The sequence below is a fragment of the Xiphias gladius genome, chromosome 22 (assembly GCF_016859285.1).
Source record: "Xiphias gladius isolate SHS-SW01 ecotype Sanya breed wild chromosome 22, ASM1685928v1, whole genome shotgun sequence".
Taxonomy (NCBI): domain Eukaryota; kingdom Metazoa; phylum Chordata; class Actinopteri; order Istiophoriformes; family Xiphiidae; genus Xiphias; species Xiphias gladius.
In genome coordinates, this window is record NC_053421.1 from 19922100 (window position 1) to 19946004 (window position 23905).

Sequence of the window (23905 nt, forward strand, 5' to 3'; positions counted from 1 at the left end):
CTTGATAAGAGAAGCAATAATACTGAGTTTGAATTTCCTGTTTTCAGTGTTAATCCCTAACAACGCTTTCATATTCAATTTGCCAGTTTAATAAGTATAATTATCCTGACATGAAAGGGCCTAATTAGAGCCATAACCCCTGATTGACGTAACCGGTGCACCGTGAACCCGTGAGCAGGGCCGCTGTCGCGCCGCTCTCGTATCGTAGGACTCGGATGTGATGTCACCACGGCAGCGCGCTGTGCCGGTCTCCAGGGCAACGCCGCGTGCTGCAGTGAAGCCAACCCAGGCCCCGGCTCGTGTTGAGTGGGCGTGACTCGCCACGTTAGCCCCCCCCCCCCCCCCTCCTCCTCCTCTTTCTCTCCCGTCGTCAGTGTGGGCGGGCCCCGCTCTGAAGCGAGCGAGCGAAACACGACACCCCGAGGACTGAGAGAGGCACGGGGGGGAGGAGAGAGTAGCACTGAGTGGTGTGAGAGTGAGTGGAGGACTAAAAAAAAAAAGTCTGTAAAGAAAGAGAGGTACCTCTCCAACGTTAATTTCTGTCAAAGAAGTAACGAAGCTTTGCGGCGGGGAGATGTCAAACAGTGGCGAAGATGCGGTTGAGACGGAGTAAACAGCTACCGGACAGTTAGCGAAAGAACTTGTTAGAGGATAGAAAAAGGCTTTTGGCTGGCGCGAGTCGGGACGGTTGGCCGTTTCACCGCAGATTTCAACGCTGCTAGTTACGGGACGAGACGCGAGGACCGAAACAGCGAGGTTTGACCGCTCACCTCGGTGGAAAGCCAGCCCTTCGTTCGATTTGGTCGGTTGGCGGAGAGTCGGGGGGAAACGGAGCGAGAGAGCGCGGTGGCTCGAGAAGAGCGAGCCGCTGAAGCAGCAGCTACAAAAGTTTGCCGTGTGTCTTCACCTAGTTTTCCAGACTGGGAACGAGAGGCGAAGGAAGAGGCCGAGAGACTGACTTTTCTTTCCGCAATCAACTTTGTGGAATTCATCCAGTTTAGTGAATTTTAGCCACTTGCTGTCTTGCTAAGTAGCTAAAACAGAAAGAATGAAAACACCTGGAGATACTGGTAAGTTTGCGCGAATCTTGCTATGAATTTTAATCCACCATTGTCTTTCTTGTTTACTTGTGGTGGTTATCAGCAAAGCTAACAGCAACTACAAAACCAGATAGTTATCGGCATCCGTTTCCAATTTAAAAAAAAAAAAAAAAAAAAAGAGAAACGAAATGAAAATGTATAGATTTTAGTTGCTCTCAGGATCAGTGCAATAGTCCACTGTTTCGCTAGATAAGATACCAAAATCTGGCGCAGGTTTAATACTGTACTCCGGATCAGGAGGAAGTGGTTAAACTACTGTACAGTTGTTACAGAGACGTCCTCTGTGACAGCCTAGATTCACCATCCAACACCTTTCAGAGAACCGACGGAAAATCCTAGAAGCACTGTATGTGTGTGTTTTTGTACTGACTGAGCGAGAAAGAGAGATGTAGACGTGTTGATAAGTCACACACGAACACTGTTCTCCTCCTGGCGGCGGCGGTGGTGGTGGAGTTGAGTTGATTGGATCTAGCCAGGTATACATAGAGCAATCTGATATTAACCCAGTAACTGAGTATACGTTTGTGAGGTACTTGGCCTGTCAGCATACTGAAGTGAGAGCGGGGTGGGGGGGTGGGGGGTTCCCAGTAGTCAGCTGAGGTCTGCGTGTGTGTTTGTCTAATTCCTGAAATGCTTGCATAAGTTTGTTCTTGCTCTTCTCTGCTAAAGCCACAGCAAATTTTTCTTTAGAAAGGAGGAAGTGGAAGTATTACCATTTATGCCAGCTATGCAGTTTATTATTTTTGATTGTCAGTGATGAAATATCTGTCTGAAATTACCCTTTCTTTATGTCACAAAAGTACATCTGTTTGGTATGATTTAGTTGAAATAACTGCAGACTAGAGCTGCAACGATAAGTTGTTTTTTTTATATTCGGTTAATCGTTTCAGCCATTTTTCAATTTGCAGAATTCATCCTCAAAAAAGAAAAGATTTGCTGACTTTCTTGGTCATGGATCATTGCAAACTGAATATTTGGGTTCTTTGGGTTTTTTATTTTCTATTTTTTCACTTTTGGTTGAACAAACAAAAACACCTGAAGATGCAAGCAGTTTTTGATAATTTTTTTATGTTTCTTAGACTAAAACAAACAAACAAACAAACAAAAAATGGCAGATTAACAATGAAAATAATTGTTAGTTGCTACCCTGGAACAGCACAAGAGACATAAAGGATAACATCTGAAAGTGTATAACAATCATTTATTGTCTATGGTAAGGAACATTATGATGACTTTCTAAGTAGTTACTGGTAAGCATTTGGCATGGCACCATGTGTTTGTGACTGACAAACTTTGTGGGACAAACTTTTCCACTTGGGACCTTCCCCTCCCTTCCCCCACCCTGTCCCCTCCTGACTCTGCTGCACCCGGCCTCAGCCCCTCAGCCCTCCACATTCCTGCACACACACACCCACCACTCGGCAGCAGCCCTGAGGAGGCTGCCATGACATCACATCACATCCCACCACAAGTAGCCCCTTTATTACACTGAACTCAGTGTTTGTGTAGCAGCAGATAGCCTAAGCCCTTCTGGGAAGGTAATAAAAATTGATTGTGCTTAGGTTATGGGTTTGATGTATGCAGTTGGTGTGTGTTTGTGTTTGCGTAGCAGGTTGGTTGTGTTTTTTATCTGTTCAGTTAAGTTGAAGAACATTACCTGGTCTTACTTTACAGTGGTTCTCTTGTGTAAGGTTGGTGTAAAATATGTGCTGCCATCTGACAAGTCTTATTTAACATTAACTGTATAGTTAACAGTAGAGCAGCCTTTATCTATTATTTTCTTTTGGTCTATAAAAAAAGTCAGAAAATAGTGGAAAAGGCCCATCACCATTTCATTGACTCCAGTGTAACAGTCCAAAATCCAAAGATATTCAGTTTGTAATAATATAAGATGAGGAAAAACAGCTAAATTTAGAAGCTGGAAACAACAAACATTTGGCATTTTTTGTTTCAATGCTTAATTAGTTATCAAAGTAACTAACTAACAATTTCATCTCTGGTTATTTAAAATGTTGAACTGCAAAGAACTTCTGTCTGGCTATAAGTTTCATCAAGTTATTTGTCAAAATTAAATTTGGTTAGTTCTCTGTTGATTCCACTAATTGATTAATCAGTAGTTGGTAAACTTAGCATCTCTATCTCAGAAGCATTATCTAAAAACAAATCTGATCTTATAACATTACCTTTTAAAAAGTTGAATTATTGTACTAGTTAATCCGTGGTACTGTCCTGATCTGTCTGATCTCCTGGTGTTGCGGCATTTGCAATCAGAACACGAGTTTTAACCCTTAACCTATGTAGATCCCATCATTTAGAGTGAACGCACTTGCATTGGATATGTGTAGGATAAAAAATGTAATCATCCTTTCCCAGGATGTTTGGTGATGTAGGATTATGTCCCATACGGTAAGCTGCTGCCTCCATGGAGCTTACCTCCTTTATATCCTTCACTGGAAGCTTCCTTTGCACTCCTGTTTTCCACAGTCTCTTCATTAGCCTGAATAGATGATAGAATTTCTGCTGAGATAGAGAACTGGTATGATGAAGCAGGAAATGGTGGGGCTATAGCTGCATCTGTTATTGTTGGCAAATCAGTGTTGGTTTAGTGTTGCTGGAAAGTATCAAATTTAATATCTGTTTATATCAAATCACTGCTGTTTACCTGGTCTTTATTAGTGTTTGATGAGTCGGGGGGGAGTGGTTGGAGGCAGTATTCTACAGGTTGCGTTAGTCAGCAGACAGGGATTTGTTTGTCTGAAGTATCTCATCTGTACTTACACAGTAATATATCCACCTTTGTATGTACTTCAAAGGCTGTGCTAATGATTGATTAAGCTCTAGTGATAAGGACATACGCAAACATTAGTAACTGCACTACTGTATGTCTCTCCCTCCCAAATATGTTATCTACATCCCCGCCACACACACTCTGTACTCTGGCTTTTGTGTTTCAGCCGTTTTCCTCCATCCCTCCCCAAGGGTTACAATTTTTCTTCCACCACCTCTGTCATTCTTTTTTCTCTCTGATGGGATAAGGATTGGTGTGTGTCTTTGTGTGATGGAATTGCATAGTGGGACCCCTGGCTCTGGAGTGGCCATTGTATGTGTGTGTGTGTGTGTGTGTGTGTGGAGTGTGGGACAATGGTGGGAGTGGGGCAGGCCCTGGGGCTGATTGTGTGTGGACTTGTGGGGCCAGGGACCTCTCATTGTACTCATAATGGTGTGGAGTAGCTCATAGTTTGGTGGTGCTTTTGACAAGTGAAGAGACTGCACTTCTGTGTGTGTGTGTGTGTGTGTGTGTGTGTGTTAGTGAGTGTAAGTGTGAGTGTGAAAGAAAAAGCGAGGTAAATGTGGGCATCCCAGTCTATTTTTCATCAGTCACTCAACTACGTAGTTTAATGATAGTTGTTTTTTCTTTCTTTGTGCTGCTTGCTGCTCCCCCAGAGTGATTGACGTGCTCTGGAGCTGTTTTACCATTTGTTCTAAACACACACACATACACACACAGTCACTCACACACACACACACACACACACAGTCCTGCATTATGATGTGGCAGGGCAGGAGACAAAAGGGTACCTTGTGAACAAGGAACCGAAAGGGAACATTTCACCTTTTCCCTGTGTGGGTTTATGTGTGCGATTGCAAGCATATGCTTTTCAATCTCAACACACAACCTCTGTGATGATAAGCGCAGCGATTAGACTTATCTGTGAAAACTCCCTTGCAGTGCTGACCTCAGCAAAACCACTACCTCCCATTATCCCAATATAGTTTTACAGCCTGGTTTATGGGACAGTGCCCTGCCGTGATCAGGCTCAGCCAACATGCTTAAAGCCTGAAACAGATGATGTTCCATAACAAAATTGGTTATCTTCCATCTGAAAAAGTAGGCAAAATTTTGTTAGGTGCCAAGAATTGACTTTGATTGCTGGTGTGAACATATCAGCATTTAGCAATAATGCCAAAGCTATTCAGCCACAACACCTTTGCTGACTAAACTGTAGGCTAAAATTTCAGGCAGGACTTTTGAATCTTAATATTTACGCAATAACACTTGTGAGGATATTTATGAGGATATATATTAGCAACCAGTTCTTTTAATGTAATGCTTTAAGTTGTAGTAAAACATTATATTTTATGCTAAACATGATAAAGGTTGATTTTATAACCGCCAGAATGTGCATTCCCAATGCAACGGCAGCATGGCCCAGCTTTCCTTGCCACCACAGCTCTTCATAAAAGTTTTGATATGGTAGTCCATGATTCTAAGTTGACAAATGACTTCTGGTAGAGGGGGCCCTCAGTTGTGGAAATGTCTGTATTTAGCCAGGAATGCGACCAAAGGGAACAATGTGCTCAGCCAGTCGACACTAATAGACCTCCCCACCATTAGTCCTGTGCCGCCCTTGACCAGGGAGACCACAGCCAACAAGGCAGTGTTACCCTTGACGGCCCGGGTGCTTCTGACCGCTGCCCCCCCCCCCCAAGAGACCCACACAATGGGTCCTACAGATTATCGGCCTCTCAGACCTGTTTGATCCACTCTATGGCTTTGAGGACACCAAAGAACTCCATTTAAAATTCACTTTTTATGCTGGTAAGACAGCAGCAGAACTAAATTTGCCTCAGGCCGTGTCTCTGCTGTGAGTTGAACCTAGTTTTACTGGAATGCCATTGGTAGTAGTCACAGCATGACCCCATATCGACTTTATTGGTTATTGGTCAGGGATGGTAATGGGGTGGGTCTGCATGTGTGGATGGAACGGACTGTTGATGGACAACTGTAACACTCTTTAGGAACATATTTGTGAGTACATATACACAAAACACACACTCACACACTTTTGCTGCTTTTTATTGGAATTCTTGGACCTCCCACATTCCTGCTTAGAAGGTTAATAGTTGCCGGCTGTCTTGCATTACACATGAGGGGAAAACATAACAGTTACTATCTCTACAAGCCTTTCCTGAACTCACTCAGTTACTTGCAAGGTATGCATGCATTTATACAGACATTTTAGTGCCTCCTAAGGACAATGGGAAATATATGTGTTGAAGAATGCAATCAAAAATAATGCCTGTTATTTTAAGAGAGGAGAAGTAGTAGCAGCCTTAAAATGCACACACTCAACATTGCTCACACAAAGAGTCTCTTTTCAAATGGGTATCAAAATTCATGTTGAGAATGCACTGGGGTGTGTTGGTGTGCATAGATTGACCTGCACTGTTCAGCAGCTGTTTGTGTTTGCGCATGCAAGTGTATTGTAATGTAATATGGGGAATTTACAGAACTACATTGTTGTAGAGGTGACTCAGAGTGAGGCGCAGAGTGGCATGTTATTGTAAAAGAATATCAACTGTGTATATGTAAGAGACAGGGTTTTCTGGGTGGGCAGCTGTCTAAAGGTGTTACTTGTGAACAAAGTGTGTAAGTCAGAGTGGGTGTATGTATGAAAGCTTCTCGGTGACAATGGCGCCATTGAAACTGATCTGAGCCTGATGACATGCACGCGCACACACACAAATGTAAAGATCAGGTAACTCTATGCCTCTGATCCTTCAAGATGAGAGGTTTTATTTTGGATCCTCACAACACAATGACCTGTCCTTTAGGTTAGAGTTTGGAGTGTCACTTCTTTGCTGGTTGGAGTATAATCAGGGTGTAAGCTGTCAAGACAGCACCAAGTCGGCACCTAGTCACTCAGACAGTCAGACATGAAGCTAACTCTTCCTTCACCTCTTTCCCTAACAGTGGGCCACTGCAGCACCACTAACCACATCACAAACACCTGGCCTGGCCTGTTGCACACACTCAAAAGCACGCACGCATGCTCACACGCACACACGCACAAGAGCAGTTTCTCATAATCCTCTACTGATGCCACTGCACCCAACGGTTTCTGTTTCTGCCAATGGTAGGGCTCGGCCCGAGTGGTGTTGTAATGTATACTTCTAATCTTCTTGGATTAACCCCAGTAATACTGGTCATGCTGAGGGCATTTTTATAGTAAGGGATAAGCACACAGTGTGGCTGCTAATATACATACCAGGCAGGAATCGAGCAACAGGACTGGATCTTCTGTACTGTAAACTGAAATTAACAACTTAAATAAAAACTCAAATCTTTCATATAGCTTCTGTGATTTCTTTAAGTCTTGTGTGTCAGGTCAGTGTCTTCATTTAAATTGACAAATCGGGCAGTCAGTGTATGCAAGTGTTGCACTCAGGTTGCATAGTTAATTGTGTATAGTAATCCATTATTAATCATGTAGAGTATTGTAAATTTGGCATTATCGAATTCGAAAAAACGCATTTTCTTTTGCTTTTTCTTTTGACTTACGCGTCTGCTGTAGCTCTTGTGTTTGTAAGAGAATTCAGTTTTCAGTGTGTTTTGCGTAGAAACTTCAACAGCTGACTAAAAATTTTAAACTTGCAAATATGTCATATTTCTCTTTAATTGTAAAAAAACAGAAATTACAATCTATAAGCAGTCATTTGGACTTCATTAGTGTATGTGTCGATAATTGTGTAAGTGTGATTGAGATTGGGCTGTCCCAGGCCCTTTGATTCAGGGAGGTGGTGAGTGGAGCTCGTAACCCCTCTCTAACCCCTTAAGTCCAGTGCAGTCAGCAGACACTCCCTGCAGAAAGGCAGCAGTGTTTGAATAGTTCCTCTGGCTATTTTTATCTGGGAATCTGCCTCTGTGCTGGACCCAGGGAGCTGGGGTGGAGGGCAAATATCTAATCTAATTTCGGATGATGGGAAGTCACCAAAAGGACTCCTGTGCCACTTGCATAGTGTAGATATTTTGTGTGTGTGTCTTTGTGGTTGGCTGTCGGGTATTGAAATGCTGTCTGGCGCCAAGTTAAACTTTCTCTCTTGTCACCCTCCTCCCCCTCACCCCTCTCTCCCTTTTCCCATTCCTCCCACTTTTTTCTCACCTCCCTCTTTCTCTTTCTCCCTCTCTCTCCTTCCCTCCAACCCGTGTAAGGAATGCACGTTTGCAGTTTTCTTTTCAACCAGTCTTTCCTCTTCCTCTGCCTTTCACTTTTCTAGCTCTCTCGCAGTCTTTACCTCATTACTCTCTCCCTCCATGTTCAGATCTGTTCTATTTTATACGTCAGAGCAGATTATGAACTTTGAGCCAACTCATCACAGCCTGTGTATGTGAGTGAGAAAGCTGTGTGCATTTGAAAGGCAGGGCTTTAGGTAGGAAGCCCGTGTAAGAGGTAAAAGTGCATTTTATGGGAACAAACTGTCCCAAACTGATGTTAGTAAGCAGTAGTTCATTTACAGGCCTCAATGAATAGATTGATTCTTGTGTGGTAAACTTCTTCACTTTGAATTTTAGTTAACACCACCTTAATGGATTGAAAGGCAGTTCTTTCTTCATCTGAGCACAGACATATAGTGTGAAATAAAAGCTGGACTATATGCAGGTGTGTGTACATACAAATGCCACATAATTGTTAGCCAAATGGCACCCTGTTTGGCAGGGCTAGCAGTAGCGAACTGTGGTTGTGTTTGAGGGAAAGAGCTAAGTGAAAAAAGGACATCCTCTGCCTTTTATCGGCTGCAACTGCTTGATCTAATTTCTTCCTTCCTGACAACCCCATACGTAAGCACTGTCCTTTATACTTGAGATTTAGGAACACAAACCCACTGTCTCAGCCTAAATTAGACCAAGTGATTGCTTATCTACCTCTTGTTTGAATCATGGGCCTGTTGGTGAATGCTGATCTTTACCTAGACTTCTGCCTTTTGAGCCAGATGACGCATTCTATTATGTATATGAGTGTGAGTGTGTAGGAGAGAGAGATAGTGTTTTCATTTGGAATAGCCTGTTGTGTGTTTTTGCACACACACATGCGCATGTCCCTGTAGGGGAGTGAAACCTTTTTAAGCATCGATTGACCCTCCCATCCTACCATCCTCTCCACCCTCTCACTATCATTTCTGTGTCACCAATCCATGCACTAATACCCCAGTGGCAGCTCCTCTTCCATTAGCCTCCTCCTCTTCTTTCCTCCCCTCTCCTTCTTCATGTCACCCTACCCTGTCTCTGTTTCCTGGACACCCTGATTTACCAACCAACATGACTCAAATGACCAGATACAGCATGGTTGTCTGCTAACATGGCTTAAATATTATAGAAATATGTTAGTTACTGTCAAAATGTATCAGCAATAGTCAGAGGCTGGTGTTCATTTGCCCAAGCAGCCCTGAAAACTCTACATATGAACTGAAAGTCAGACTAGACAACACTGGTATCCAGTGCAAGTTGGCCTCACTGCATGTAGCACTGATTCAGTGCATTTGAACATATGTTCATACATACACAAACACACACAGCCTTGGGCTCCTTCCAAGATATGTGGTCATGGGCAGAATAAAGTGTGGTGAATTACACTCACAGCAGGACAAACATCTGACTGTTTTTGCCCACTGGCCATCATCCTCTTAAATGTTCATAAGACCTCCTTCCTCCAGGACACTGGATTTTTCTTGGCCACACCTCCAGGTGTGTGTCTGTTTGTGTGTTTCTCAGCTTGTGTATTTGTGAGTGTAGTGACTTGAGAGAAACTGAATAATGCATTGGATCATTGGAAAGGTATTTATAGGAAAGCAGAGTGATTAAACTTTAACGAAAAAGCCGGCCATCAGTGCTGCACATCATATAGCATATCCTTCTCCTACACAACACCTTCCCCCCTACACTCACACACCCACACACACACACACGTACACACACACGCACACACCACACACGTACACACACACACACACACACACACACACACACACACACACACACACACACACACGCGCACACACGCACACACGCGCGCACACACACGCACACACACACACGCGCACAGTTGGAAACAGGCTCATCTCATCACATATTTCTCAGGGAGTTTGTCCATAAGTGAGAGTGCCAGGCAGTCTCATATGGTATACCACTCTCCACTCTTTTAGTGCCTTGACCCAAACACATTCTCTAGTAATTTTGACATAGTTTTGGCATTGGTCATGTGCAAGTTTGAGTAAATTATTAATGTGGTAGTGTTGTATGTAGTCAAAGACAGTGACAGTGTTTTGGGTAAACACCTGTAGTCTGCATATCTGTATTTAAACAGTTTACTGTGGTTGCTTCCTCTATTATAAGTCCTCCTTTACAGCAATGTCCATTACCAAACTGTTCCACAAAATCATCATTAATGTGGAGTTATTCAGTGTACAGACTGAACATGCTGTTCTTAAGACTCTCGACCGACCACACAGTCACACTGATACACTTAAATTAAAACCAGCCTCATATATTAGGCTGCAGCACCTTTTTGTGGTTCAAAATGAGTTTGTGTGTGTTTTAAGTGTCCTGCATGTTTAATCTCATCTGCTTGCATAAGTTTTGCAGAATTTATTATGTTAAATCATATGAATTTGTTTGGCCATTTGTAGAATAACCACAGAGGGAGTGGGAGCAGGAGCAGTGATCTTGAGTCACTGCTTCAATTATTCAGTATTTTATTATTCAATTTATCATACGATATGATAATTTACTTGCAAATTTAAGAGTCAAATACATAATTTACTTAGATTGTGGTGCAAAAAAAGCCCATGTTTAAAGTTTTCACAGAGGAAAAATTTGCATTTTTTATCTTAGAACCCTTTAATGATTATCTATTATTGAACACTAAAATGGCTGGTGATCAGTTAAGGAAAAAGCTTAAATTTGCATCCCTGGTTCATGAGATCAAGGTTAAGCAGCTTGCCTAGCCCCAGCTGTTTGTGTGTACATTTGTGATGTGTGTGCACCAGTGCTTCTATACAGTAGCCCTGCCCTTGGTCACGATAGTGTTATCTATGTCCATTTTTAGCATCAGATGTGGCCCAGTGAAATTACGTAACAACCAAGCAGTTGCATGCGGGTGGGCGCACACACATATAGGCCTACTGTACACACACACATACAGTGAATGTTTTTTTAGGGCATTAAAGATTTTGATGAAGAGAACAGTAAGCTAGATCCACTGACCAGTCATGGGGGGAGAGGGAAAAGGAAAGTAGGGAAGAATTGATCAAGAGCAGCAGAGTGTTGTACGGAAACATGAGGGATGGAGGGAAAGATGATGAGCTAAATAGGGAGAACCAGAAAGCATGATGGAAGAAGAGAAAATGGACAAAAGGAGCTAGGTTATCAGGCGTGATAAAGTTTATTAAGAGATGGACAGGAGGGCTCTAAACCCAAACTCAGGTCAATAAGTAAAATCAAATTTGGATGAGGGTTTTGCGATTTTTAACAGGTACAGGGTACGCACCATCAATAATAGTGCTCTATGGCAACTAAACACACTCTATTTAAAAAGATGGCAATAAAAATCTTGAGCGAGAAACTGAACAGTGATGAATTATGGATGTAGTCTAACAGATTTTATCAGCATATTTTCTGTAACAGGGCGTGTCTGGTTTTTAACTTCCAGCATGTGCATCTGTAGTAAATGACAATACTTGTATACATGTTACATTGGAAACAAGTCATAACAGCAGCATCTTTCGCCTGCAGAGAGATGTCAATCAAAATATTACGTTCTTGACTACAGGCTACAGAAAAAGTGCAGAAAATAAATTAGAAGTGCTGTCACCATAATTTTAGTGAAGTGATTTTGCCCATACACACATTAATAAACACTGGGGTCTTTGTAGTGTCTCACACACGTGCACATAACATCAGGGACACATTCATACACAGCATGGCCCCCAGCTAGTATCCTCATTGTGTGTGAGTGGGTGTTGTGTTAGTAAGGTTATTGCGTTCGTCTGGCCCAGGTATTAGCCGGGTTCTGTGCAAAAGTACACTCTCTCCCTTAGGTTAGTTGTGGGAGGAGGCAGAGTACAGAGGTGTGTGTGGGATCTGTGTGTGTGTGTGTGTGTGTGTGTGTGTGTGTGTGTGTGTGTGTGTGTGTGTGTGTGTGTGTGTGTGTGTGTGTGTAATTCTTTGATGTCAGCATTGTGAATGTATAACGTTGTTTCTCTGTATAATTCAGGGTTGGGCAATTAGTAACAAAAATTTTCCTCAATTATGAATTTAACCTGTGATTGCTAGTATTTGGTTGGACAAAGTTACAGTCAGAATAGGAAGAATGTGCACTCATAATTCTGAATGAAGCCTCATGCCGGCATTTCCAGTGTGCGTATTGGTGGCACATTATAATATAATATACTTATAACACACACACACACACACACACACACACACACACACACACACACACACACACACACACACACTTATTTATTTTTTCACATTTTACACTTTGGATACTTTAGTAGGCAAAACAAAATATCTGAATAGGTCAGCCCAATCTGATTCTTCAAGTGGCTGCCCTACTGTCCTAACCCAACTACGGTCCTTAACTCTTAACTCTCTCCCGCTCTCTCTCTCTCACACACACAGACACACACACACACACACACGTGTGCACGCACGTGCACGCATCTGATTATAGTGAATAACCAGATTACAGATATAGTCTGGTTTTAAGTGTTTACATGGTATGCAGTAATGATTTATGTAATATGATTTATCTAATTTTCTGGCAGAGGCAGTGTCACAAAATAAGGAAAAGAAATGCAGGGACATTGTTGGTGTAGGTGTTTCATGCTCATGTTGATGAAGATTAATTAATTTTCCACAACTGCTATCCAAAATTGTTTGTGTATAGAAACAGAACATTGCATTTAGTGCTGCAGCAAACAATTTTTTTTTTTCATCGATTAATCGGCCATTAATTGTTTGATGAATGTAATGACAAAAAGATTTGCAGAATCCAAAGTCTTCAAATGTCTTGTTTTGTCTCACCAAAAGTCAAAAACCCAAAGATGCTCAGCTTAATATTATACATGACAAAAATAAGCAGCAAATCCTGCCATTTAAGAAGCTGGAACTTGAGAATGTGGAGAATGTTTCAATTTATTTCTCTAAAAAACAGTGACTAAAACAATTAATCAATTATCAAAATAGTTGCCCATTAATTATCTGCTCATTCTACTAATCGAATAATCAACTAATTGTTTCAGCTCTAATTGTATTTATGCACTCAATCACCTTTCTGGTGTGTGCACACAATTAAACACAAACAGACATCAGTTACATGTTACAGTGATTTCAGAAAAGTTAAGATTCAAATCTGTCTTTCTCCAGCTTTTGTCATAATTTGACCAAGATAACCCAATTAAGATTTTAAATTTGCAGTAATTTAAATATTTCCTGAATCTGATTACACTGCATTAGCAAGATTGCATGTGAACACACTGCGTCCAATCTCTTATATGTAGATATGTGATGTGTGTCATCAAACTGTTATTGTGGAGGTGTAACTGCAATCCAGTGTAGCTATTATTTCATGGGGAACCCCGGTGCAACCTTATACCTTGGATGGATGATCTGGGCCCTTTTGAATCAGCGTACTGCACAATAGTTTGTGTGAATGCTCTCTTTATAATGTGTGTGTTTGTTTCTTTGTGTGTGAAATGTAACTGAGAGGTATCACCATTGTATCTTCACACACATGTACCCACATTCCCACCCATACACACCTCATACACACACAAACAGTGAGGTACTGCCTCATGTTATGAGTTCCACTGAGCGGGCGTAATCGGTGTGTTTACGCTCAGCGCTTACATAACACCATCCAAGCAGTATACCGATGGAGGGGAGAAAGTTCTTGCTCTCTCTCTTTCTCTGCCAGTCTTTTATCTCTGTAAACTTACTTCCTTCCCCATGGCTCATTCAGTTCTCTTTTTTTTCCACTTCCTTCCTTCTTGTCCCTTTCTCTTTACATTTCTCCTAGCACCTGTTTTTTTTTTTTTCCAATAGCAACATCTGGAAATCAGGTCCTTATTGAGTGAAGAAAATAACAATTAATAATCATGTAGCATTAGACATAATAAATAGACATGATAAATATAGTGCTGTAGCATACTTAAAAATATAGCTGGGGTCCCAGTCAACTAAGTAAGTAAGTAAGGTCAGGGGAGGACAATTCTGTGTAGCCATGAACCTTGTGCTGTTGAGTTATGTAAATGTTTATATCACATTCTGTGAAGGAAGTAGGACATTTCTTGAGGGTGGATCAGTAGTTTAAGGTGGACATGTAACTTTATCATCCTGCGTTCTTGTCCAGCCCAGGTCCTTTGTCCTATAATCACTCTCTTTCAGCTTACTGTCCATACCTACCTTGATCTTTTTAATAAAGGTGGAAATGGTCCCTGCATTTTTTTGGACTTCTATTGTAATTGAAGAACACAACTCATGTAAACATTACAGGCTAGCAACCCCCAATCTTACCTACACCTGCGTAAATCACCAAACATAAGTCCTAGGGCTAGCAAACTGCATAGTAGAGTTAATGCTAACAGCTGACTTCAGATTTGTTCCTGTTACAATGCTGCTGCAGGCCTTTTGGTTTTTAAAAGGTAGATAATTTCTGATTGACTATTACATTTTCCCAATGTTCAAATGAAATAAAAGTGACATCTCTTGAGGAGCCACTGCTTTAGTGCCATGACTTACCAGCTGTGCCGAGATGAGACAGGGGCCACAGATTGAATTTCTCTCATTAGCTCTCTTTTTTTCATTTGTTACACAACTATTTGTGGCACTTTTCATGTGAACAACCTAGTGCAACACAATGCATGTCTTCTTGGACAGACTGTCTGAAAATGTGCACTGTTATCCCCATTTTTAAACGATATTGCTTCTCCCCCCTTTCTATGAAGGCCGGCATTTCACTCTGCTTTGAGTGTGGCTGTTCGGCTCAGGTTTACGTGGTTGGACAGCACATCTTGGGAAGTAGTTCTGAAAGAGCAAAAAACAGCCCCTATAAGTCACAATGATGGTGCTGTATTTACTGCCTTACATATGCAGCACTTCACCAAACATTAAGCATATACAGTCCACTATACAGTTTAAGCATTAAGATTTTGCTCTTTTTATAGCAATTTGTAATGCATTCATTACCCCTGCCTGTCTTTCTGGGTCTGGCAGGCCACTCAGAGACACATTGTTGGTTCAATCAGGAGCACAGTCGCACTCAGGGAGGCCATAATTAAACCAAGTATAACACTGTGATTGATCTTAGATTATGTAGTCTGGTTTTCTGTGTGGCTGGGTCAAGGATGTGAGAAAATTAGGAGGACTGGTCTCTGCCACTGCAGGGCAGCTGTGTGTTTACTGCTGAGCTCATTGCCTAGTAGAGCGGATTGGCTACCATTGTTTAGATGGGTGGCTGGCACCATAGAGTACAGTCTTTATCCTTTTTTCTCTTGCTCTTGATTTCTGTATTTTGCTCTTCTCTCAAGTTACATCATCATCAGCCTTTCCTCTCTCTCTTCGTCCCTCTCCCGGGCTCTTGCATAACGTCCAGCTTTATTTGCTCCAGCTGAGGATCCTAATCTTTCCCACGAGGCAGACCGCAAGTGCAAACCAGGGGAGGAGAATAGGAGCTAGGCGAGTCGACCTTTCTAACCTGCCTGTGTGCGCTGCCTTGTTAACTCAGTGACTCCACCCATTAATAAGATATGGAGCAGGGCTTTGTTTACAGGCACCAACAACACAGTGCAAAGCACATGCGACCAAAAATCTGTCAAGTGCGGCTACACATTTTCATTGGTCACACCGGTGCAACATTTAGCAGGTTTGTCTGTGTTTGTTTGTAGAGCGTCATTTTTTTTTCCCCCCACCCACATTCTGTGAAGACCCGCACCTACTCTGCCCCTGATTGGCTCTGACCCTGATATTCTTCTTCACTGAATGCAGGGAGGGGGAAAAAAATAAGGCATGTGTGTATGTGGGAAACCACGCCCTGTAGTCCTCTTCGAGCGACAATGATTCAAAATGAAGAGAACTATTGATTGTTTTTTGGTCAAGTAAAATGCTGCGGTAGCTGTTACACCTATCCCCGGCCCTGGAAGGCCAAGCTCAGACCCGACATCATGGGCGGAAGTAACCGCTCCACCACCTGTCTCCCCTTTCCCCCTCAGGGCAAGGGCCAGCTGAGGGGGGATATTCTGTAAGGACCCGGGAGCAGCGCACACTTTTGCTAACATGCGATGCTAACTGGGGGATAAGCACTGATTATCTACACAGCCTGCATTAGAAGCGCACACGCACACACACATGCACAAACACAGACACACACATTTACATACACCTGGTGAGACCATGATAATGTGCGCATTCCGCATTTGTGGCCAAATGTGCTAATGTCAAAGAGACCATGCACCGACTTGGCTCCAACCCAAGAACACATAGTATTATCGTAATACATGCACACAGGCTTATGAGTGTGTGTGTGTGTGTGTGTGTGTGTGTGTGTGTGTGTGTGTGTGTGTGTTGCAGCTGCAAATACTCCATGTAGAGCAGTGCTCATTGAAGCAAATTTTGCTTCTCTGATTTCCCTCAATCTCTGATACACACATACACAGAGGCACAAAGACAGTAGGCTGGCTGGCTGGCTGGCTGGCTGGTTGGCTGGTTGTCTGGTTGTCTGGCCGGCTGGCAGCGATGTCTGTGCGAGGTGAGTGTTACATAAGGCTGATCAACACTACTTAATCAGCTTTAGGAGCCATGCTTAACAAGCTGACCAAGTGGGGTGGGGGTTAGTGGAGGAGAAAAAGGCAGCGAGGAGTTGAAGGGACGCAAAACAAGGGCAAGGGCAGAGAAGTAGGGCTTGATTGAAGACAGGAGAGACTGAGTGATGGGCGAGAACAGTGGGGGAAGAAGAGAAAGTGGTGACAGGCGGTGACACGGCATGTGTCTTTTGTCCCTGTTTACGACGAGATAACGCACACACACAAACACACTGTGCCTTGCCCTCTGTGTCCCCCTCACAGCCCACTGTGACGCACAGTAATGACTGCCAGGATCCTCTGTTTGTGAGTGCAGTGTTCATTTGCATGCCTGTGTGCATGTCTATAGCTTTGTACATGTAAAAGTTGTATTGCTGGACATTGGATCTGTCCAGATGAGGTGAGAGAGGACAATTTCACCCCACAGTTGTCAAGAGAGTACGAGTCTCACAGCAGACACATGTAGCTTTCATCTGTCGTAAACCTGATATTTTTACAATCTGTGTTCACCGTGATAACATAATGAATGTTGAACTTACTGAATCAGCCAGCATGTGTTGTTGCCATTCCAGTGACTCAGCACTGTAAACACCAGCCTTGTAGGTTTTATTTGCCAGGAAAATGAGCCAGTTACTTGGGCTAAGAACCAAGTTTTCGCAGCAAGACAGTAGTCTGTTTTAATGTGTCAAAAGTACCCTGTAAGTTAATTTCAAGTGAATAGACACTTTATTTTTATAACTAGCAAGTTAAGGTAAGTTTTGGTTTAATTTTTTCTGAAGTAAAACTTTAAAGCAGCTTTAAAAACTCCTGAAGAAAAGGAATGTGTTGCAGACTATAATCCTACTGCAAAAAAGAGTTATTTTGCGCAGATCACATTCCTTTACTTGAACTTTGACTTCACCTGTGGCCAGCAGGTCAAAACCATAGGCTGTTTGTCCTTCCTTCCTTTTTTTTGTTTCAGGCCAGAAATTATTCCCATTTGGATGATTTATGATCATTAAAGAGAGCAAGCACTTTGCCTTGACATTTGTCTGTGTTTTTCGGGGAGATTGAGCTAAATTATAATGTTTAGTTTATTTCACATTCGCTTTAATTGTGTGGCAGTTTATTGCTCTTGTGGTTCACTGCTGCCAAGTAAATGTAAAGGAAAACATTCTCAATCTAAATGATTGTATTTCGGTAACGCTGAACATTTGCTCAGGTTGTGACAATGAGTGTCTGTACCCTGGTTGTTTTATACCTTTACTTTTCAGCACTCTTTCTTCTTTCTTCTTCTCTCTCTCCCTTTGACCTTTTCCCAGCTTCTTCCCCCTCTCCTCTTAATCCCAAACGCGCACACACACCTCTTAAAGAATGACCAGCAGATGTGGACAGAGCTTTTTCCTTCATCTAAAATTAGCTGCGATAGAAGAATGGCAGGAAAGCGCACAGGGTTGGACATACAAGCGGGAGGGGTGAAGGGGTTTATGATGGGAGATTGCTGGAGGAATAGACTAGAAGTGGAGGAAGGAATAGCTTGATGGGACTTAGAGAAGTAGTGTGTATTTTTGGTGCTGTTCACACACACTGCTGACGCACAGGAACCTCTGAGGTCACAGTCTATCGGCGCCTCAGACTTTGAATGTGCATGTCGTATTGTTGTGGGTGTTTGGGCCAGTGTGAGATAAATTTAATGCATTAGGGAGCAGCAGAGGTAATCAAAGACGTGATTGTTTTAGAGTGCTTCATTGTTGGACTTTTTGTTTGACTATTGTGCCATTTATTACATTATGCATAGTTTTGCGAAGTTGAATTATGTTATGAGTTAACTGTGTTGCAGCACTAGAAGTTATCTTTAATTTGTCAAAGTGTATATATGAATTTTTACGAAAATTCTCACAGACCAAATTTTGATCAAATATGTCTGGTGATGTTGTAAACAGCAAAGAAGACCTATTAGCGTCGCCATTATCATGATGCAATGCTGCTGTGAAACTTCTCATCCGTAATTTTTGTAATTACCCATCTATTAGCACCTTGGAAGCTTGATATTGTACACAGCTCCAAAGCTGCTCTTCCCCCAAGTAGCGGGAAGGTGTCAAGGACAACAGCGCTGGTTGGTAAGTTGCCAATGTCCCCTGTTCACTAAGCACCCAAGGGCCCTTTTACCAGGCCACATGCCCTCTGCTTCACCCTTTAGTTAGGTTCATCTCTCCCCTGATGATCACATACTCTACAAGGGAGTGTGCGTGTATGTGTTGGATGGCAGCACAATGAGTTGGTCAACAAGTGATACTTTGATGTTTTCCGAATACAAGCACTGTCAGTGTATGTTTTTGTTTTGTAGAAAACATGTAGCTTTTATGCTTTAGCTGCCTTTGTTTTTCAGAAAACACTAGGTAACTGTGTGCGTGTGTATGTCTCTACCTTATTGCTCATGGTGAATACCATGTGAATGCAAGCCATCACCGGCACAGTTAGCAGCAGCAGAGCTGTGAGAAAAACATGATTCCCCAGGGCCAGTCACCAATTCCACTCTCACCTCATGTCTGAATAACAGCAAGCAGCTCATAACAAGAGGGACAAACAAACACACATATAGTACATCCACAGGCTTCTCATTTGAGCTTTGAGTTTTTGAAGATAAGAGTGAATATGTTTTTATTTTTTTGTGTGTGTGCTTGTTGTGTCTTCAGGATATCAAAGGTAGCTCAAGCTGAACAAGTAACGTAAAATAAAATGAATTGAAAATATCTTTTACTGCACGGAAGTAAAGCAGCAAAAGAATTCTCCATGTATACATAGTTAAGAGCCATAGTAAGGAATTATTTGGGCTAAATGTAGCTGTAGGTAGGCATTTATTGTAGCGTAGATAGCTACGTAATTGAAGCTCTACAAAGCTAAGTGACATAGTAAAGGTTAGTAAAGGTGTTTAGAAGCATTAATGGTGTATTAAACGTGAAATTGTTTGGCAGGGGATGCGAACAAATGATATGCAGTCAGTAAAACTCTTTTCTCTCTTTTGTTGATGTTATATAGAGCCTACATTTTTAAAACATCAAAAAAAGCAGCAGATGGACAATGTGCATCATCAGAAAATCACAGAGCCCAATGGTACCCGTCATTAATTTGTTTGCCATGTAATACAGGCAGGTAGTAGAATGATAAAATGAGACTTGAGGCTAGGGATTTACCTGTAGCTTTTCCTGATTAACAGCAGCATTTAGCAATTATCAAGCCATCTCATGGTTTAACAGAGTATCTGACTGGTCTTTGTACATTAGTCCATTAGTACATCATCAACAGCAACTATGTCTCAGGTAGATAATTTGATAGCTGTTATCAGGCTTGAGTACAAAATGGCAAAAATAAAGTAGATGACTACCATACATTAATTTAAACAGATACATCAGTTTTCATTCCTTCAGAATTCGGGCCCACATTATGTATCATTGTAAATGTGAAAATTTATTTTTTGATACAGCTGTACTAAAGAAGGAATTTTGTATGTAAAGGAAAAACACTGACAGACTGTCTTCGGTAGCATTGTTAGAGTCGCTAAGACTATTCAGCAAGTCCTCCAACTTGAATAACCATATAGGTCGTTTCTCTCTACTGTCTGAAACAACCCATAGGAGAATCTCCTGAAATAGTGCCCCTCCCAAAATCTTTGTTGTCATGGTTACAATAGTAAATACATGGTTAGGCTTACGGAACAGTTAGAGTTTGGTTAGGTTTTGGCACAAAAACTACTTGGTTAGGTTTAGGAAAAGCCCTCTCCTCCTCTCTCCTCTCCTAACTTTTCCTTTCCTTTCCTCTCTTCTCCTCTCCTCTCAGCTAGAGTTCGCTTAACAATAAAACATTACTACGGGTTGTAATAAGCGGCTTTCACAGATGACCGACCTACCTTACAACAACTAGTATCCATAGCAATGGTTCCTGATTATACTATTGATTGCTTGATCACTCCTCATAATTAGACTATTATCTGTAAGTTATAATGTATTGACAAAAAAAGTTTTTACCCAGTTCAATGTGGACATTGGAGTCATTTAATAGAAATAAATCTTCGGATTAAAGGGCATAAATGTTTTTGTTGAATGAATATAGAGGAATAAGGTAGTAGCAACCCATAGTGTTTTTCTCAGTAAAAATGTGCCATTGGCTCGGGGCAACTCACCAGTCTATCTGATTAGCAATTTTCCTATCAGGAACCAGATTTTTTTCTTTTTTAAGCAAACCAATACTTAAAAATTACATACAGTAATTGCATTGTTTACTGCCTCAGAAGCTTGGAATAGGTCAGCAAAATGTAAAAAAAAGAAAGAAAAAAAAAAAAAAAAAAACTGGGTACAATTCACAGTAGGGCACAGCTGCTGCTGTATGGCAATGTCCAGTTTTTATTGAGAGGATAAACGATCGAGCCAGTTGCAAGTATCTTGATTATAATGAGGCTATTTCTGGAAATGAGAGAAAATGTGAATGCCAAGCTCACTGAATACTGAATGGCTTGGAGTTTTTCCACCTGGCTGACAATCACCTGTCATCTGAAAACGTGTGAAAATTCAAGGCACTGTACACAAGATTCTGTCTCATACAGTGTTTAAATCTGAAACACAGCTGGAGCTTTATGTCTAAGATCCTGAAAGTGTCCGGCTACTACACTTTGAAACAAACGGAGCCTTCAGAAAGAAGTGCTTTATCAGAGACCAAATTCATCAGTTTCCTAAGCTTACTGCCTTTTGTATCTAAGTATATGTTGTCCTTCAGAGCTCACTTTAACAACCTCCAAATGCATAAGAGGTTGTTCCATTAAACGTTTTAAAAAATCCTGACAGAACAATAGAGCCATTGATTTCTGCTTCATTGGAGTAATGCCTCGTTTACAGTTATATATTAGTGTAGAGTTCCTATTATTAAACCCAGACTGACAAGACTCGTTAGTTCACCGTTCTTTGAATGAAACTGTTAATTTGGGACTTGGAGATGAAATGCAAATCCCATACCTTTCAATATCACACCGGGAAAGGGAGAGACTAGTGAAAATTATGCTAAATTAACACATAAGGTTTTAACTAGAGCTGAAAAAGTGATTGTGAAGACACAAGTTGTGCCGGGCATTTTCACCATCTCCAAACATTTTGCAGAATAAATAACTCACTGAATAATGGAAAATATAATCCATTGTACATATCCTTGGTATTGACATAAAACTGTTAATAGTCAAAAATGGATGTCTGGTCTAGAGAATAAGGTTCATCTCAGAATAAGGCTAACTTTTTGGTTGTTCTGCCAAGTGGTCTGAAAGTTTTACTTTAAGGAAAGACTTCAATACACTTATGTCATTTCAAGTGAAACAAAAACACATTATGATATGATATTTTTGCCAACATAGCACAGCGTTGATCTGTTTTTAAAAGAACAAGAACAACTCCTTCTAAACGTCTGGCGTAAAGATCAGGTGTCTTGCTGCTTTGTCTCACACTTGCCATCACACATCCAAAATGTTAATCCACTGTGGAATGTGTCGGCCTCAGATGCTAGACTGCAGGCCTCAGTGTACATGTGTTCATGACTCACTTGTCTTTTACTTTGTTTCATAACATTGTTTATTTCATAACACTGTAGGAAGAGGAGGAGAAATCACAATGCAAGTGCTTGCCATCAAAGAGAGAGAGGCTTTGCTGAGTCTTTTGACAAGCAGCATGTTATTCTCTTCGAACTCTGTTTAACACAGGACTTGTTGCCAACTTGTTGCAGGACTGCTGCATTGGTTTATACTAGAGGCTTGTTTGCCTTGAGCAGCCCCTGCTTTTGGAGATGGTGGAAAAGTTGTCTTGTTCCCAGCCAAGGCTAGTGGGCACACACATAGTCATATACACACAATTTTATGCACGCACACATTCACTGTCATGTAGCGCAGAACTCTGTCTCCTGACAACTACCTGTTGCTGGCAGATTCAGCCTCCCACTCCTTTCTCTCTGTGTCTCTCTATCTCTCGCTCGCTTGCTCCTGCCCTGCTCTTCCCTTTCTAATACCTGGTCTATTTGAGTCCGTGTTTCAGGCTTGAAAGGATTAATTGCCGTTTATGCTTTATTTTTTTGTTCTGTTCGTTTCTGGGGGGTTATTTTTAGGCCTTAAGTGTCTGGTTGCTAGGAGACAGTGTTAGAGTGAGAGCGGGAGAGAGAGGCAGGAGAATGGAGGAGAGTTTGCGTTGTGAAGGCTGAATTACAAACACATTCACGCACTGAGTCAGCACTGACGCACACTCGCACACTTAAATATACACACACACTGGGTGTTTTAGTCTGTAGCTGTTATTGTGGACTTGTTTTTCTGGTTCTGTGTATATTTTCAGCAGGTCTGAGCTCTGTGTCTCACTGTCCTTTATGTTTGGAAATTCTGGCTCCTCTGCAGTATCTGTTGTCACACCTGTGACAGCAGATACTGTGTGTCTATATGTGTGTGTGTGTGTGTGTGTGTGTGTGTGTGTGTGTGTGTGTGTGTGTGTGTGTGTGTGTGTGTGTGTGTGTGTGTGTGTGTGTGTGTGTGTGTATGTATGTATATAAAGTGTGTGTGTATATATATATATTTGTGTGTGTATATGTATGCGTGTATACACATATACGTATATATATTGTTTGAAAGATAGTCGACTGCAACAAGCTTCCGTCAGTGTTATATTCTTGTAATATGAAGCACTCTTCCCTGTTTTTTTAACCATTATCATAATCATTTCTGAGTAGAAGTAATTATTATTTCTGAGTATTGCCTGAATTGGTTTTGATTCAAGCCAGATTTTAGTGTGTATCAGAAATTACATGCATGGGCACACACACATGCACACACACACATACACACAGGAAACAGATATGTTGTTGTGGTGCATAACAGTTGCTAACATCCTGTCCCGCTCTAGTGACACATTCCAGGAAACCACCTCCCAAAAGTGCCACCTGTCTCTCAGAGAAACACACACACATATCTTCTCTGCCTGACAGATATATATTATTCAGTCATGTCATGTCTAATTTACTCCTTTGTGGCCAAGTCATTCTTTGACCCACTGACCTTACAAATACACAGCAATAATCCAGGTGCATATTGTGGGTGATCAAAGCCACATTATCCCCTGGCCCATGGTCAAAGTCTGGGCAGTGTGGGCAAAAATTGTCTTTATTGTTCT

The 23905-nt window shown here is 41.7% G+C and overlaps 1 protein-coding gene across 1 annotated transcript in view; it reads left to right on the top strand.

The window, feature by feature from the left end:
* The first annotated feature begins 411 nt into the window (after positions 1-411).
* Positions 412-23905, top strand: part of erfl3 (Ets2 repressor factor like 3) — a 51850-nt gene continuing 28356 nt past the window's right edge. The window contains exon 1 of the mRNA XM_040117502.1: positions 412-1070. Coding sequence (XP_039973436.1) covers positions 1049-1070 — 22 coding nt within the window. The 5' untranslated portion in view covers positions 412-1048. The remainder of the gene's footprint in view (positions 1071-23905) is intronic.